This window comes from Epinephelus lanceolatus, chromosome 18 (assembly GCF_041903045.1).
Source record: "Epinephelus lanceolatus isolate andai-2023 chromosome 18, ASM4190304v1, whole genome shotgun sequence".
NCBI lineage: Eukaryota > Metazoa > Chordata > Actinopteri > Perciformes > Serranidae > Epinephelus > Epinephelus lanceolatus.
In genome coordinates this window covers 24,101,472-24,119,484 of record NC_135751.1, presented here as the reverse complement: position 1 = coordinate 24,119,484, position 18,013 = coordinate 24,101,472, and the positions used below count along the sequence as shown (strand labels likewise).

Here is an 18,013-nt window from a genome sequence, read left to right as displayed (position 1 = left end):
TGCGTTGTCTATGTATATGGCCCAATCCCAAACCGGCGCCTATCCCCTCGCCCTATTCACTCCCCCTCCGTTTGCGCGGTCACGCTGAGCTTCGCCATATTAAGGGCCGTCCCAAACCAATTATCGCTGAGTGCCAGTGGACTGCTCAGCCCTTAGATAGCGAGTGTGCATTAGTGCAGACTTCTGATGAGCCCAGCAGGAAGCGCAACATCACAATGGAGGAAACAACGTACAAATGTAAGAGTTCCGTCTTTCTACTTTGTAAAATATTTTAGGTCAAACACACATATTTGTGTTCCTCACCCTTACTTTACAGTCTCAAACAAACTCACGGAATGTTTGGTGTCAAAAGATGAAAACCTCCACGTCCATATGCTTAAATAAACTATTTAAAACTGTCTAAAATTCCTCATTCAATTCTCATGATTTTTAAAAAAATATATAATTCTGTGTTCACGGGGACAGAAGAAAAAACAAAGCAGTTAATCGATCTACGGATTAAAAATGAGAGTCTCTTCACTAAAAAGAGGAATGGGATGGAGGTAAGATTGCCCAGATGAATTAATCTGTAAATGTGTAAACTGTGTCTAGAAAATATGAACAAGTTAATTACTTTGATTACACTGCACTGTATCTCTTATCTGACTTATCTAAGTTTATTTTTAATGTATCTCATTTTAATTAATATTTAAATGTTTTTTTTTTGTTTGTTTGTTTTTATAGCCTGTTGCTCTATTTTGCTTTCACAAAGCGTCTGTCGGTATCCATGGTTACATCTGCTTCCTTCTTCCGGTAGAGTGGCGAGGGCGTCCCATCTGTTAGGCTTCTCTTTCATACACTTCCCCTTAATCTAGAGTGCCCTCCACAGCTGCGAGTGTAACTTGATTTGGAGTGACACTCGGTAGTGAAGTGGTAGTGGGTAGGGAGTGGTTTGGGAATGGGCCTGTATGTCTATGGGATTCTCTCAGCTCCGCGGTTCTTTTTTCCTAAGTCTTTATGAATTCTCCTACTCATCTTTCCTTGACCTCGTGACGTTTCCCACCGAGGTCAAGGAACAGTGATTAGGAATAGACAATAGGAGGGACTTTCCGACCGCAGCCTTTGTCCCAAAGCTTGCCACTGTATTTCATTCAGCTGTGACGGTAAGTGGGAGTGGGTCCGGTTTGGGAAAGGACCTCCGACTCTACCGCGGCTTTTTGTCACCACCTCCTGCTCCCGTCCACTCTCCAGACGAGGCGCTGTTTATCTCCAGCAAACCTAATTAGTTTGTCTCTGTCTTTGTTTAACCCGTGTTAAAATGTTGGGTTAAACTCTGACCAGACAAGTTCTTCTTCTTTTGCTGTCAGGTCTGGCTCACCTATGAGGTGCTCTGCCTCACGTGAGTCAGCAGAGCCTGACAGGGCGGGTGGGAAACCCAACCCTGTAACATCACATGCAAGGACAGTTTAAGGACAGTTGTTCAGAGTGTAAACCTCTTCTGTTAACTGCAGGGCTTAGTGAGAGCAGCGTCATCAACAGCCAGAGGAATGTCTGTTTTAGGGGACTTTATTTTCTTCCTTTTCTCCAATCCCACCACCTGGTTGGGGGTTGTTGTTCTCCTGCTCGTCCTCTATCTTGTTTCCAGCAGTGTCACCTCCCAGGAGATGAGGAAGGGGCCTCCGGGACCAAGGCCTCTTCCCCTGCTTGGCAACCTGTTGCAGCTTGATCTCAGCAGACCCTACAAAACCCTCTTTCAGGTAAGTTAAGCACTCCTATGCTAAAATAAACACCTTTTGTAACAGCTGCAAAGGTTCATTTCAATGTCCGTATACTGTCTCTGACAGTTTGACTACTTTTTACATTTTTCTAGCTTTCAAAGAAACATGGGTCGGTGTTTACAGTGTACCTTGGACCCAAAAAAGTGGTGGTCCTGGCTGGTTACAAGACAGTCAAAGAGGCTCTGGTCAGCTACGCAGAAGAGTTTGGAGACAGAGAAATCCCCCCTATTTTTTATGATACAAGTTTTGGTCACGGTAAGACCTACCTTTACAAAATCTTTGATGTACAGTTTGTTTGCATATCAGCACAAAACCAAAAAATATAAATGCACAGTTACAGCAAAAGCAAAACAGATACAGGTTAAATTTAACTTGAATGTCATGTTTATTAACAGGAATTCTGTTTGCAAATGGAGAATCATGGAAAGAGATGAGACGCTTTGCCCTCACCACCCTGAGAGACTTTGGGATGGGCAAACGAATGGCTGAACATAAAATCTTGGAGGAATGCCACCATCTGATCCAAATGTTTGAAAAGCATAAAGGTATGTGGTATGTACGTGACAACACATGACAGGATGTTCTGATATACAAAAAGATAATGTAAGGAAAGTGTCATTGTAATGCTGAGTGGCATTTAACCCACATATCAGGACACCTCTCAGTGTCTGTGCGTTGTAATGATTTTATTTCTCACTGTCTGTTTACAGGGAAACCATTTAATACAGCATGTCCAGTCAATTACGCAACATCCAATATCATTTGCAATATCGTGTATGGAAGCAGGTTTGAATATGATGATCCCCGATTCACAAACATGGTGATGCGAGCCAACGAGAACATTCGTGTTGTGGGCTCTGCACCACTCCAGGTGGGCTTCATATTTGCTTTTTAAATTGCTGCCGAGGATTACACACAATTAATAGTAGCTGACACATTTGATCTATGTATGATTTATGACAAAATTCAAGGAGCAGTGTCTAAGGTTTTGGGGGGGATTTAGTGGCGAGGATTGCAGATTGCAACTAGTTGAAACTTCTTGTTCAGGAGGTTTTTTCGTTGCAGCTTTACAACATGTTTCCCAGGCTCGTCAGTTGGGTAAAAGGCCGGCACCTGATATTAAATAATGTTGAGACAACCAACAGAGAAGTCAAAGATTTATTCAAGAGTCTGAAAGAGACACTGAACCCTCACATATGCAGGGGACTTGTGGACTGTTTTCTGATACGGAAGCAGAAAGAAGAGGTGAGACGACATCTTTTGTGTTTTTCATTAGACATAAAGACCAGTAAAATTGCACGTCTGTTTTTTAATATGTGGTTGTTCTTTCTGTCAGGACTCCTCTGTTACAAACACTCACTACCATGAGAAGAACATGTTGTATACAGTGACTAACCTGTTTGCTGCTGGCACTGATACCACAGCGACGACACTGAGATGGGCTCTGCTGCTTATGGCTAAATATCCACATATACAAGGTAAGGAGGACGGAGATGAGGCTTGTGGATCTTATGAAATTATGAAGCTGTACAGGCTTTTTTTTTAACATTTAAAGTCCTTTTTACTTCTTTATTTTCACAATTTCTTTTGTCATGTCTTAGTTTTCATACTAGTTCCAGTATATATAAGTCTCAGTTTGTCTAGACTGCAGTATACATTGCTTGTTTGAGTTAAAACAAAGCAGAAATGTATAGCTGGTTAATAATCACACAGACACTGGAGCATCTTGATAGCTGAGTGGTTAAAGTGCATTCCCAAATAACATGAGTTATTGGGAATGCACTTTAACCAATAACATGGGTTCATTGGGACCTTTGTTGCATGCCATATCCCCTCTCTCTGTCTCAGTTTCTACATTTCCATCTGTGAAAGGTGAAAATTTCCACCAAAAAAAAGAAGAAATCACATAGACTTGATCTAAATATTAAAAATAAAAAATTAAACTGTACTTTTTTTAGCCACGTTAGCTGTCTGCTCACATGGTTCACCACCAAATTTTAAGGCTGGTCTCACTGAAAAAACAGCCACATAGGCTGACTTTGTGATCTTATAGTAAACCATTCATAGGTTTATATTAATGTAGCCCCCTCTAGTGGCTTGAATATATAATACAGGAGCAGAGGAGGATGTGAGGTGACCTAGTATAAAAAGAGAGAAAATCTGTGTCATAAGGAGTGCCCCAGGGATGACATTTTTCTGTAGGTCGACATTGAAGTTAGCATCTGCCTGGTTCCCTCATAAAAACCTGTGGAATTCTTTCATTGGATTTTGGATTGTTGCAGAAACCAAACTCTGTGGCAAACAATTGCATATGATACTTAAACATTTTGTTCATCTTCGCAAATGAACACCACTTTTATGAATTCTGAAGCCTCACTTTAATCACCAGAAGAACAAAAGAGGAAAAAACTTCAGGCTGTAAACAAACTACACCACAGTTGCAATGTCACCACCACAAAGAGGCTGTAAAGCCGTGTTTGGCATGATGACGTCCTGTAGTCTCCTTTAGCAACTTGTTAGCAACCACCTTTATTAAGACAAATAAAAGCCTCGAAATTCACTTGTACTGATGTTTTGTTTTTTTTTTCATTGAGCAGAACGTGATTGTCTTTTATGCTTGTGTTAACCACAGACCTTATTTCAGGCATCTAATCAAAAATCTATTCAAAAATCCCATTGACTTCGAGACAGGGGAACTGGGAGTGCAGAAATGCTAAGTCATTTCCGGGTGTTAGGACTCATTCCAAAAGCAAACTATTGCATGAAGATGGAAGAAGACAGTGTAGGGTGGGCAGCAGGGGTGATGCATGGGTCACACAAGCACAGGACTTTCACACAGGAGACTGGTGTTCGTGGCCTGAAGTCAACAGTGACTTCTTTTAATTACAATGTAGCGTAGTATGCTAGTATGTGTAGCATAATACACTAGTGATGTATGTGATGTCTTTGATGTGAAATACATGCAGTTACATTAATAACGAAAGTACTTATCTAAAGCCAAACCACAATGTTTTTGCCTAAACCTAACCACCAAGTTTTATAGCATAATTGCGACTGTTTCATGACGTAAAGAAGGTGTTTAAAACTGCGACCATTAGGGGCCTTACACAAGAAAACGCAAGGTCAGGCATTGGGTGCTACTCTTGTCTTATGGCTTGTGCCAGCTTTCAAGAGTGCAGCAGCAGGTTGCATCTGAGGTTGCTAAGCAACCTTAACAAGCACCTTATCATTGTCTATTTACCTAAAATCCCAAGTGCAGAGTCTTCCTTGCCCTGTTTGTGTAGGCCTATTGTCCGTGGAACAGATGGAAAGCTCTGGCAGCCTTGCACTAAAATGAACAACTTCTTCTCCATATATACCACAGCATTTATACAGCCTCTTAGGATGGTAATAAATGTAATTTTAGGGAAGGTCTAATCGGCTATGTCATTTTGGAAGTCAGTGGAAATCGACCTATTTTGTCACTGAGGTATGAGAGAGCTGCTAGCTTGGCTGTACGCTCATGTTAATTATTTTGTGTCTTCAGACCAGGTCCAGGAGGAGATGGACAGGGTGGTTGGAAGTCGTGTGGTCCAGGTGGATGACCATAAAAATCTGCCCTACACCAACGCTGTCATCCACGAGACACAGAGACTGGCCAACATCGTCCCCATGTCCCTTCCTCACAAAACCAGCCGAGACGTCACCTTCCAGGGCTACTTTATCAAAGCGGTGAGGCGCTCAGATGTTTGAGCACTTTTCCACAAAGAACAATAATTCATGGAATGTTCATCCACCTCATAAAACTTGAAAAAGTGACTTTATATGATATGCCTTGCTCTCCTCTTTTGGCTGCAGGGGACTACTGTGTTTCCTCTTCTTACTTCTGTTCTGTATGATGAGAGCGAATGGGAGGCGCCACACACTTTCAACCCTTCTCACTTCCTGGATGAAGAGGGTAAATTTACCAGGAGAGATGCCTTCATGCCCTTTTCTGCAGGTACAACTTTGTCAAGTTCTTGTTGTTCAGGGTATACAGAGATATTTTCACAGCATGATCCACACATACTGCAAATCTCTTCATTCCTGCAGGTCGCAGGGCGTGTCTTGGGGAAAGCCTGGCTAAGATGGAGCTCTTCCTCTTCTTCACATCCCTCCTTCAGCGCTTTCGTTTCACTCCTCCACCTGGAGTCACAGAGGATGAACTGGATCTGACACCAGCTGTGGGCCTCACCCTCGGCCCTTCACCTCATGAGCTGTGTGCCGTCAGTCGCCAATGAGGAAGAGAGCTGGAGCATGGCACTATAACTGCCTTTACTCAGCCTCACATGGGGCAGCTACACAGTGTGTAGGAATATGGATTTGTACTTAATGACAAAGCTACATTAGCCTTAATATTCTTGCTCTTAAGCCACTGTTGATTATTCTCACAAAGACATGTACTTTGTAGATTGTAATTTGCATAGAGCAGCAAATGGCAGAAGTATTTTTTTAATGTATACGTAGCCGATACATCATGTACGTCTAAAATTACAATCAGCTACATTTATGTACCAATATTTTCTTTTGGTAACTGATTCTTTTTCTTCTAGAGAAATACTTAATAAAAACAAAACAAAAAACAAAAACAAATACTGGACACACCTTTTTTTTCAGTGGTTGCTGATGGAAAAGACAGAGGTACTTCCAAGGATATACTAAAGGGAAATATACATTTTAACTGCTTTTAAATTATATTTTGGTCAGTTGACTGTAACCCTAATTTCTCATCATGCTAAGCTGTATGGATAAGCTGTGTTTTAATACCAACAATCGTAAGGTTGGTGACCCAGTCTATTTAGTCAAGAACTGAAAACAAGGCAATTCTGTTTGCATAAATAAAATGAGTGTGAGTACTTCCTGTAGAACACATGGGAGTAGAATATAGATTGGGTTGGGCAGATGTAAAGAAGCTGACTAACCAGTTTCTTAGATATCTTGGTTGATGGAAACACACCCAGTGGAGATTTAATTTCTTTTCTGCTCTTGAGAAGGTTTTAAAAATCTTAAGAAGGCTTTCCACACGAAAGGTGGATTTGTAACTTAAAACCTGTGAGACTGAGATCAGAATGAAATATTCTCCAAACAAACTACCTTTAAACTTTGGTACAAGCTGATTAACAAATCTTTGCAAGCACACTATCAGTTTAATCCTTTACGGACAATCCCATATTACTAAATGACAGCACAAAATGCACACTTTGTGGTATCAGAACTGTGTCCTACTTCCCACATGTATTTATGTACGTGCAGCTTGGTTTGTCTCCTGAGGACAAAGCAGTAAAACAGGTTTTCAAGTTCTGAGCATTTACTGTATCCCTCAATGGCTCAAAGGCTGTGTCATGAATCGTTTTTCACTGACAGTGAAACTGAGTTGAGATGAGTGTGTTTTATGGCGTGATTGGTGCGGCCTTTATAAAAGGCGGTGCAGACACTTGGTCGATCGCCCCTCCCATTGACTTAGCTGAGGCAACAATCAAATCGGATGGAAGTAGAAGCCCATTCAGCTATTCGGTGAAATGGTTTCCTAAAAGGAGTTGGATCTAGGTACGACTAGGGGTATGCCATCTTAGGCACCTCACGATACAATTATTAAACGATTATTACGATTATCGATGCATCTTTTTCCCCATACAGGATTTCCTTTAAACAAGGTATATTTGTCAGTATCCATTAATTGAAGTAAACAACCAAATTTACCTCCATTATCTTTTATTTATATAAGACCAAACGATCCAACACATTTCCCACAACAAAAAGCTGCTCTTATTACATAAAGTGTAATACATAAAGTGCCTTTAGAAATAAGACTTCTTTTAACAAAATTCTCTGCTGTTGTCACAGATTTCTGTACTGGCAGGATTGATACAAAACAAATAGCTTATTCTGCTTATTCAGTAATAGAAAAAAAAGACCTCCAAACAAAATCCTTTAAAAATAAAACTTTTAACCAAAAATTCTCAGCCTTTTTCACAGATTTCGGTACTAGCAAGTTTAATACAAAACAAATAGCTTATTCTGCTTATTCAGAAATAATAAATAAAGACTTCCAAACAAAATCCTTTACAAATAACTTATTTTAACTAAAATCTTCAGCTTTTTGCACAGAGTTCTGTAGGTTTAATACAAAAAACCCCAAACTATTAGCTTGTTCAGCTTATTCAAAGTCAAAGTCAGCTTTACTGTCAATTTCTCCACATGTACCAGACATGCAGAGGAATCGAGAAGACGTTTCTCTCTATCCCACGGTGACAGGATAAAATGCACAAGCACAACAGTTAAAGACATTTCCTAACACTAAACAATAAAGTGCACAACAGATAAAGACATTTACTAATACTAAAAGAAACAATAAAAATAAAATATAAAATCTATAAAAACTAAAATCTAAATATGTATAGTAGTGAAGCAGAAGTTTCTGTATAGGCTATGTTAAATAGTGCGAAAACAGTAATACCAGCAGATGTATTATACTGTAGTAGTGCAAAAGGACAGTCAATCTGAAGGTCAGGGTTCAGAGTCCAGAGTGTTTTGGGGGGAGGAGCAGAGGGGAGGGAGTGGGAGAGTGGGGAGAGAGTTCAGCATCCTGACAGCCTGGTGTATGAGGCTGTTGGAGAGTCTGGTGGAGCGAGGACGGAGGCTCGGGTACCTTCTCCCTGAGGGCAGGAGGCTGACAGACTGTGTGCGGGGTGAGGCAGGTGATGTATATGTCTTGTAGGGAGGGGAGTGGGGCACTGATCTAACATAAAGGATACTTTATTCAGTAATAACAGCTACCCTGCATGCTTTCTTCAGTGATTCCAGTACTTCAGTTTTGGTCTCGTTGTACAGCTGAGGAACTGCTTTCGTTGCGTCAGAGCCGCGGAGAAGTTTTCTCAATCCTTCCTCAATTGTTCGCTGGTTTGTAGCAACAACCGGCGTCTTCTTCTCCTCCTCCTCTGGCTCTAACCCGGGGTGGAAACGCTTGAGGTGCTGTCTCATGTTTGTCGTGTTACCACTGTACATGAATCTTGTTTTACACGCCTTACACACGGAGTAGCTTTTGTCAATGCTCTTTCTGTCTTAATGTTCATAAAAACCGAAATGCCGCCACACGCTGGATTTGAACCCTGATGAGTGAACCTCGCGCTCAGTGACAGTACCAAAGATACTGGATTACTACAAGATGGTCCACCTACAATATACCAAAGACGGTGGATAAGTATCTTTGATGTTGGCTAACATGACAGTCTGTTATCTGTCCGGGCGTTCGCGAACGAGCCGAGTCTTTGAACCGGCTCTTTGAAGTGAACTAGTGAACCGGCTCTTTGAAGTGAACTAGTGAACCGGCTCTTTAGAGTGAACTAGCCAGTTCCTAATTTCTTTGGCCCTGTCCAAATACCCGCACTTGCGCCCTTGTGCCCCTTAATTGCACGCTCCCGCTAAGGGGCGCAAGTGCGTAGGGTGTCCAAATTGTCTTCTGTTGTTATCAAGGGGTGCAAACCTGCGCCCTTAATGGACCCCTTCCGAAAGTGCGCATCAGACCTCACTTCGCTGAAGGATTTTACCCAGAATCCTCTGTAGTGTCGTGACGCCGTAACACTGCACAGCTGGCCGGTACAACTCACCATCTTCAAACGGTAACTGACGTATCCGCGAGCCGTTAACTCCGACTGACAACAACCGTTATAGGAACATAACGTCAAACAACACGCTGTGTGGACTTAATAATACATGACAGGGCGTTAATAATGAAATAACATACAGTTTACAGTTGACCTGAGGTTTGTATGTTAGTCCACATCACTTTACAGTTTTGATTGTGTCTTTAATTATTATTATTTTATTGCCGTATGTCTTTATAGTTTATTTTATATCACAATTTACCACAATTTATCCAAGCAAAAAAAAGGTTTTAACAGTAATAACGGTAATCTAGGCTACGTTAACGGTAGAGTAAAAAAAGATGTTACAGCTAATATATACATTATTAACAGGTAAATTCAAGAGTAAAATTTAATTTAAAAAATTTAATTTAAAAATTTTACCTGTTGGTTGGGCATCAGCATCAATACTTGGATCTGATGTAGATGCCGCCTTCTCCTGCGGCTCCTAATCCTCCTCATCATTCGCTGATTGTATCTATTTATCATTTGCAGCAGCAGTGCTGTGAACAATGTTATTTCCTCTATCGCCATGTTTCGTCTCCTAGGAGACGGACCAGCTGGACCGAAACGGAAGTGACGTGTACGCAACTGTCCCAATTCTCCTTTTTAAACAGCGTCGATCCCTTGCGCACTTACGCCCCTAACTGCACTTTTGGCAAGTGCACTTCAGGGAAGACCTCAGGGCGCAAGTGCGGGTATTTGGACAGGGCCTCTGTTTGTCTAGTTTGCATGTTACCCAGCATGCAGTTTGGACACGCTGGAACAAGTCTGAATTTAGACTATAAACTTGTTATTGAAAGCATTTTGGGCGTGTTTTGGGACAGGGGGAGGTTGTTGGTTATTCTGGTACGAACGGGACATGTTCTGGACTGTTTTGTGAATGTTTGTGTGTGCGCGACCGTGACACTTTATTCACGTTGTGTTGATGTCCACCCTCTGTTAGAAACAAATGGTAGGAAGCCAACCCACTATCTGCTATCTGCATTGACAGGCTTGATATGTATAAGAAGTGTTGCTATGGCAACACCAAATGTTATATCTGTAGAGTCTCTTCTGACTCTGGGGTGGCTGTTGTTCAGTCCAGAGGGTCTTGGGTTGGTAAACTGGAGGACTGTCTGTTCAAGTCCCTGTCCGGACAAAAATATGGAGTGTGTGCTGGTGGCTGGAGAGGTGCTAGTTCATCTCCTGGGTACTGCTGAGGTGCCATTGAGGAAGGCACTGGGTAGCCCCACTCTGACATTTCTCCACTTAGTGCATGTATGGGTCCTGTTTGTGCATGTGTGTGTTCGGAACTGTGTGTAATTGACAACAGAGTGAAAAAATTGAATTTCCCCTCTGCGATAGAATCAGCAATGAGATTAATCGTTGAACCCACTAACACCCCCCCCCCCCCAAACACACAAACACACACACACACACACAGCAAAAAAAAAAAACAAAACAAAACAAAACAAACAAACTTTAACCGGCTCTTCAATGTGAACCAGAGCCAAAGAACCGGCTCTCACAAGTGAATGAGAAATCCTATCACTACTTTTTCTGTTCCGTCCGACTTCTGGGTGCTGTGGTTGTGTTTCTGTGATTTCGCCATCATGGAAAATTGATTTATAAATTTGATTTATTGATTGTCACGTGTCGCATCGCGATGCACCTAAGAATCAATGTACTGGCACACCCCTAGGTACGATCATGTTAGAAGATCTCTTCCAGTCCTCCACCTCAGTCTCCCTGTTGGTGGCCATCATGTGCCTGCTGGTCCTCCACCGTTTCTACTCCAGCTTCAACTCCCAAGACAATAAGAGAGAGCCTCCAGGACCTAAACCTCTACCGCTGCTTGGTAACTTGCTTCAGTTGGATCTCAAGCAACTCGACAGCTCTCTTGTTGATGTGAGAAAAAACAATGTGGTTCTTTGCTTTGATAGAAGACAAGAAGCTCATTGAACTTGATTTGGTCTAAAAAGGTCTGCTCTCAACTTATTATGCTCCTATTTGTCTAATAGAATCTTTGCTGTTGTTGGATATCTCCCAAATGTTGTTTTCCATTTCATTCATGGCGTCTTTAAGGGTCAGTTTCGGGTCTTTTACTGTTTTCCATCTATATGCTTTACTTGGGTCAAATCATTGGTCAACATAATGTGCAGTACCATTGTTATGCTGATGATGCAAATACCCAGTTACAATCTACTAATCACAGCAGCCTAACCCAATTTACCATCTGCCTTTGATATCCATTGCTGGACTTCTCAAAACTTTGTCAAGCCTAACAATGACAGAACAAAAATGATATTGTTTGCTGAGCTCGGTTTCACTCCCTAGTCATCAAAATCCGGTGCCTGGACAGTGACTTGCGGCGTCAGAAACCAATGAAAAAGGACATCCTTTGACGTCAGCATGATACGTGGCTGGTTGCTATAATTTAACTGGGCTTGGCAGCATCAGGGGGGAACGCAGCGGGACTAGGACGAAAGTTAAGCCGGCAAAAGTCCGATTGGAGCGGTCGGGAGGGGTGGTGGATGGGTTCAGCAAACACTGACCTTCACCCAAGAGAGCGGTGTTTGCATCCTGTAAGATTCTACAGCCAAACGATGCTCTTATCTCCTAAACCCAACCATGTGTGTTTGTTGTTGAAGAAAACAAATGTCAATTTGCGGTGTTGTACCAATGTAGTGCGTTTATTTTGAAAGAGACTGTATGCAAACGTTAAATTTCCTGTGAAAACGGAAGTGTATTTTGAAAGAAGACAATGCATGTAACAGGCCAGAACGTCAACAACCAACGCACCCAGGGTACTTTGCACGTTGTATGTGGACGTGGAAAGTCCATGACCAAACGTCGATATGTGACGAGGTTGGAGTGAGAATGTGTTGCTTTGCTACACCCAGTTCTGTCCGTCTACAATCTTGGAGCCCTATCACATAACATAAAGCCAACTTTTGTTTGTCGTGACGACCAACTAAAGAACGTTGTTCAGTCATGCTTTTTCCAGCTTAGTTGATTAAAAAAAAATCTGATCTCTTTTAACCTTTGACCTTGGCGACCAGGGTGTACTCCACCTCTTACCCGATGTCAGCTGTAATAGGCTCCAGCCCCCTCGCTACTCTGTACCAGCATAGGTGGTTATGGACACTGAATGAATAAATTAATCTTTTTTTCTTCTTTTTTTCTTGGTATTTTATCTTGTTGTGAAGGGCTTCATAACATTGTTATAAAGTGTTACATAGATAAATCAATACGTTTTAAGTTTTTGACTGTCCTCAGTATAAGTCCATCTTTTTAGCTGTCCAAAAAATATGGACCAGTGTTCACAGTCTACTTTGGACGGAAGAAGGTGGTGGTCCTGGCAGGATACAGGACTGTCAAAGAGGCTCTGGTCAACCACACTGAGGAGTTTGGAGACCGAGAGATCACTCCCATATTCTATGATTTCAACAAAGGACATGGTGAGAATGTATTTTGAGAGTGTTTTGTTAATAACTTGCTATTGTCCTTGTCCTAACAAGCCCACCTGCTTTTATTCTCCAGGCATACTATTTTCCAATGGTGACTCGTGGAAAGAAATGAGGCGTTTTGCTCTAACCACATTGAGAGATTTTGGGATGGGCAAAAGGATTAGTGAAGGGAAAATCATTGAGGAATGTTGCTACCTGATTGAAGAATTTGAACAACATGAAGGTAACATTATCTCCTCTAAAACACTGCACAAGTTTTTACAGCACTCCCTAGAATAAGTTACACTTGTCTTACAGTCTTACTCTTCTTCTCTCAGGTAAAGCCTTCAACAACACCCAGGCAATTAATTATGCAGCTGCAAACATTATCACAGCCATCATGTTTGGAAAGAGGTTTGACTATAGAGATCCTGTCTTGCACACTATCTTTGACAGAGAACACGAGTCTGTCCGTCTGACTGGATCAGCATCCATCCAGGTACGACAGAGTGATTTCAGATTGAGTGATTTTGGATGATTACAAGGATATTTGACAGAGCTGTTGATGTTACCGACTTGTTTGACCTAAGAAGTAAGCGATTAATAATATCGCTGTTGTAGTCCATGAAATATTTGGCAAAACTTAATTTCACAGCTTCTTAATTTGATTTATAAAGAGTACTGAACTACCGTAAAACTTCAATTAAACACCTAGTCCCTTTTAATAGCCCGGTGTTGCTACACATTTTGACAAATAAAGGCCCGTCTCAATTAGAAGCCTGGTCTGTTTGCCAAGCAGTTCATTTTTATAGAAGTTCTTGTTGGCTACCCACTTGAGCAAATGTCGGTTAGCTGTTATGATCGCACATACAAATATAACCAAGCACACCAAAGAAGACCAAAATTTATTATGTCCGAATATGTGTCCGTTCCTCCCTTATCCACTAAGTTGTTCATATTCCTTTAGTCCGTAAGGGTCAACCCGGTCTCACTCCGAAGTCATCGAAATCCGGCGCTTAGGTAGTGACCTGTGGCATCAGACACTGACGAATAAAGGGCGTATTTCCCATCTTAGCTGAGCAACAGTTTTGTGTGAAAGGAATTAAAGGCCTGTCCCATATAGAAGCCTGTTGAGATCAGTAATTTAAAAGCCCGGGCTATTAATTGAAGTTTTACGGTAATCAATAATCCCCTACGAAGTTTCCTGTTTAAATTTGTACTAACTATAGGGAATATAGAAAGAAAGTTAATATTTGTTCATAGTCTATTGGGAACTTTATTCTAGTCTATTATTATTTAATACATTCTTTATGTATTCCTGTAGACAAATCTTTCGTTTTTGCATATAAATCAGTCAAAATAATTTATTTAGAAGGGCACAAACTACCTCCAGTTTATTACATTAAGTTATACCTATACTTACAGTTCGTACCAGTGATGTTGTGGAAAATTCTGTTACATTAAAATTTGGAATTTATGATCGCGGAAAATAAAGCATCCCCAAGCATTTATGTCACATTATTTGATAAACAACTGAGTCTAAAACACGGACTGAATGAAACCAGCTGGACTGTAACATCTAACTGTTATTAAATCCTACATACAGTCAGGTCCGTAATTATTTGGACAATGATACAGTTGTCATCATTTTGGCTCTGTACACCACCACAATGGGTTTTAAATGAAACAATGAATACGTGCTTAAAGGGCAAAACACCCAAAACACAAGCAGGAAGTGCAGACGGCTGCAGTAAAGGGCTGGCAGAGCATCACCAGGGAAGAAACCCAGCATCTGATGATGCCTGTGTGTCCAACACTTCAGGCAGTCATTGACTGCAAAGGATTTGCAACCAAGTATTAAAACTGACTGTTTAATTGATGATTATGTTAGTTTGTCCAAATACTTATGAGCCCTTAAAGTTGGGGGACTGTGTGAAGAAATGGTTGTAATTCCTACACGGTTCATACTACATTTTTGAAAAAAGCCTTAAATGAAAGCTGAGAGTCTGCACTTTAAGCAGGTATTCATTGTTTCATTTAAAACCCATTGTGGTGGTGTACAGAGCCAAAATGATGACAACTGTATCATTGTCCAAATAATTATGGACCTGACTGTAGATAGTTTGTATTGTGCTCCATTACAGATATACAACCTGTTTCCTTGGCTCGGCCCTTGTCTTAAAAACTGGAGGGCTTTGATGAGGAATGGGGAGGACTACAGGAATGACGTAAGACGCTTGATAGCAGAGCTGAAGGAGACTCTGAACCCTGAGATGTGCAGATGCTTTGTTGATGCATTCCTGACCCGTATGATGAATCTGGAGGTGAGGTGTCCGACTCCAGTGAATAAACTGGCTGATATTACTGATCAGTAACTCAGTCCCTCTTTTCTGTGTTACAGGAGTCTGAAATCAAGGATTCGCACTATCATGACGACAACCTTCACTACAGTGTGATGAATCTGCTCACAGCTGGGACTGACACTACAGCATATACACTTCAGTGGTGCCTCCTGTTTATGGCGAAGTACCCACATTTTCAAGGTGCTCGTCCTTGGTGAAATTTAGTTAACATTGTTTGCATAAAATTGGGTTAACTTTTCAAATTAATCTCAATTTTATGTGAGTCCAGACCGGGTCCAGGAGGAGCTGGACAGGGTGGTTGGAAGGCGTCAGGTTGGAGTAGAGGACAGGAAGAACCTGCCATACACTGATGCTGTCATTCATGAGTCACAAAGATTTGCTAACATTGGCCCCTTGGCCCTTCCTCACAAAACCAGCCAAGACGTCACCTTCCAGGGCTACTTTATCAAAGAGGTCAGTCGCACTGCACATTTGCTTTTGTTAGATAATTTATTCTCCAAAAACATTTGGTTTTGAGAATTTAAACAGTACACCTGCTCTCTTCTTTTGGCTGCAGGGGACTACTGTGTTTCCTCTTCTTACTTCTGTCCTGTATGATGAGAGCGAATGGGAGACGCCACACACTTTCAACCCTTCCCACTTCCTGGATAAGGAGGGTAAATTTATCAGGAAAGACGCCTTCATGCCCTTTTCTGCAGGTACAACAACTGTGCATAGATATATCACAATCCTAAAGACATGATCCAGTTTAACTCCCTGCAACGCTTTGCTCTCACAGGTCGCAGGGTGTGTCTGGGAGAGAGTCTGGCCAGAATGGAGCTCTTCCTCTTCTTCACCTCCCTCCTTCAGCGCTTTCGTTTCACTCCTCCACCTGGAGTCACAGAGGATGAACTGGATCTGACACCAGTTGTTAGCTTCATCCTTAACCCTTTACCTCATGAGCTGTGTGCCGTCAGTCGCCAATGAGGAAGAGAGCTGGAGCATGTAAAGCATGAGAAGTACCAGCCAATCACAGCAGAGCAGGGTGGGACTAGGTGAAACACTCTCGGGGAAAAATGTGCGCTTATAACTGTCTGTTTCACTGGTATAAATGTTGTTTTAGTGAGCAAACTGAGCAGCCAGCAGATGTCCCCATGTCCCCATCTTGAACCACCTTGCCTCTTCGAACACAGATAATAGTGGTGGTGGTTTAAGTCTTTCCAGTTGAAATGGGACAACCCTTCAAGACTGATATGTCATCAGTAGTCATCAGAGCTATCATTTACATAAAAAAAAAATGTGTCAAGTGTTGCTGGACATTGCAAACATGCTGTATTCTGCTGTGCTGATTTCTTTTGTAGTTCTTGCCAATCTTTGGTAGAGTAGGGTGGGTCATGTCTTCATCATCCTGGGAAATACAAATTTGCCTGCCTCACATTTAGCGCTAGCTAGTGATCGCACAATGATTCATGGGTGACAGTTTGCATATCAGTAATATTGTGTGCTGTAAATTAAATGTTTTATTAATAGATAGGCCAAATTATCTTTGCCAATAATATGTTGAAATCTTGTTGATAAGTATTTTCAGATATATTTAATTAGATATATACATTTAAAAAACAAACAATCATTTTGCAGACATCCTGTAATAACTCTGAGGACTCCCTAGGGGTCACAGCTATATAATATTGGGGGAGACAATCTGATACTTCCTGAGTGTTGAGGGTATCTTGTACCCCCAAAAGTGTATTGTGATTACAGCCCTGCTTCATATTCCTGCTTCTCCACCACTAATGATTATTTTCATAGATGGATGTACCTGGTTTTGTAGATTGTTTTTCGTCAAGGCTATAAATCATGTCATATATTACTATAAATAAATTTACATCTGCCTCTTCTTATAGCTGAACTCCATTTCTAAACCAAACTTTTATTCTGGTCCCTGTGTCTTTTTTTCTATTACATAAATACAACATAATTAAAACCACTGTCTTTTTTCCAGTGTGATCTTAAAAACCAGACAAAAAGTAGAAGTATTTCTATGGATTTAATAAAGGTGAAAATATATTGAAGCTACTTTTAAAGTATGATTTTGTCTGTTGACTGTTGACCCTCATTCTCCATCTTTCTAACTTGTATTTAGCAAATGGTTCCTTTCAACAGGCTGCAGGCTGTATTACCAACAGCCATTGGAACCCAGCTGATTTTGCCAAGAAACAAAGGAACGACGATTTTCTTTACATTAACACAGCCCGTGTGTCGGTGCTTGCCAGTGCATGTGTGCGTATGTGACATTTCAACATGTTGAGCTAATTAACACACAAGCTGCTGAACCAGTTTCTGTAATATTTCTACCTACAAATGCCCGAGGTGGAGATTTAATTTCTGTTATTGTTCTGCTCTTGAGGAGGATGTGAGTATCTAAAAGAAGGCTCTCAGCATAAACGGCAGATTTGTAACTTAAAACCTGTGAGGTTGAATTCAAAAGAGTGAAAACCACTCAGAGAAAATTTCCTTTTTCTCTGATAACTTCAGATCCAGAGGTTCAGGAGGTTTTCACTGGGAGCTGAATTATCCGTAAAGGTCTGTTCCTCTCAAGAAATAACTAACTAACTAACTAACTAACTAACTAACCTAGTAATTTAAACCTGTAAAAACACTGAATAAACACTTTCACGTGACAGATCTGTGTTTTTCCGACACTCTTCTCTTGTCGCAGAGGAGCTGCAAAATATGGTAGCAGATGTAAAAATGCAAAAAATTTGAAAACATGAATGGCTCTATCCAGAGACAATTTTGGTTTGTCCATCTTAGGCTACTGT

At 41.2% G+C, this 18,013-nt stretch overlaps 2 protein-coding genes across 3 annotated transcripts; both read left to right on the top strand.

The window, feature by feature from the left end:
* The first annotated feature begins 760 nt into the window (after window positions 1-760).
* LOC117267944 (cytochrome P450 2K1-like) lies at window positions 761-6,364 on the top strand. Of its 2 annotated transcripts, none has more exons than XM_078161340.1 (9): window positions 761-1,736; window positions 1,850-2,012; window positions 2,153-2,302; window positions 2,468-2,628; window positions 2,805-3,002; window positions 3,094-3,235; window positions 5,284-5,468; window positions 5,595-5,736; window positions 5,829-6,364. In XM_078161340.1, exons 1-9 carry the CDS (start codon window positions 1,527-1,529, stop codon window positions 6,014-6,016), a joined length of 1,539 nt encoding a protein of 512 aa, XP_078017466.1. In that variant the 5' UTR covers window positions 761-1,526; the 3' UTR covers window positions 6,017-6,364. The 2 variants fall into 2 exon arrangements, with proteins under 2 accessions (XP_078017466.1, XP_078017467.1); XM_078161341.1 differs by having other exon boundaries at window positions 767-1,736; window positions 2,823-3,002.
* A 3,308-nt stretch (window positions 6,365-9,672) lies between these two features.
* LOC117267945 (cytochrome P450 2K1-like) lies at window positions 9,673-17,124 on the top strand. The gene is made up of 9 exons (XM_078161395.1): window positions 9,673-11,308; window positions 12,699-12,861; window positions 12,944-13,093; window positions 13,188-13,348; window positions 14,994-15,173; window positions 15,251-15,392; window positions 15,481-15,665; window positions 15,769-15,910; window positions 15,991-17,124. Exons 1-9 carry the CDS (start codon window positions 11,111-11,113, stop codon window positions 16,176-16,178), a joined length of 1,509 nt encoding a protein of 502 aa, XP_078017521.1. The 5' UTR covers window positions 9,673-11,110; the 3' UTR covers window positions 16,179-17,124.
* Window positions 17,125-18,013: the final 889 nt, after the last annotated feature.

Coding starts and splice junctions, on each gene's coding strand:
- LOC117267944 (XM_078161340.1), top strand. CDS start 1,527: ATGTCTGTTTTAGGGGACTTTATTTTCTTCCTTTTCTCCAATCCCACC. Junction 2,013..2,152: donor TGATACAAGTTTTGGTCACG/GTAAGACCTACC, acceptor GTTTATTAACAG/GAATTCTGTTTGCAAATGGA. Junction 5,737..5,828: donor CTTCATGCCCTTTTCTGCAG/GTACAACTTTGT, acceptor TCATTCCTGCAG/GTCGCAGGGCGTGTCTTGGG.
- LOC117267945 (XM_078161395.1), top strand. CDS start 11,111: ATGTTAGAAGATCTCTTCCAGTCCTCCACCTCAGTCTCCCTGTTGGTG. Junction 13,094..13,187: donor AGAATTTGAACAACATGAAG/GTAACATTATCT, acceptor TTCTTCTCTCAG/GTAAAGCCTTCAACAACACC. Junction 15,911..15,990: donor CTTCATGCCCTTTTCTGCAG/GTACAACAACTG, acceptor TTGCTCTCACAG/GTCGCAGGGTGTGTCTGGGA.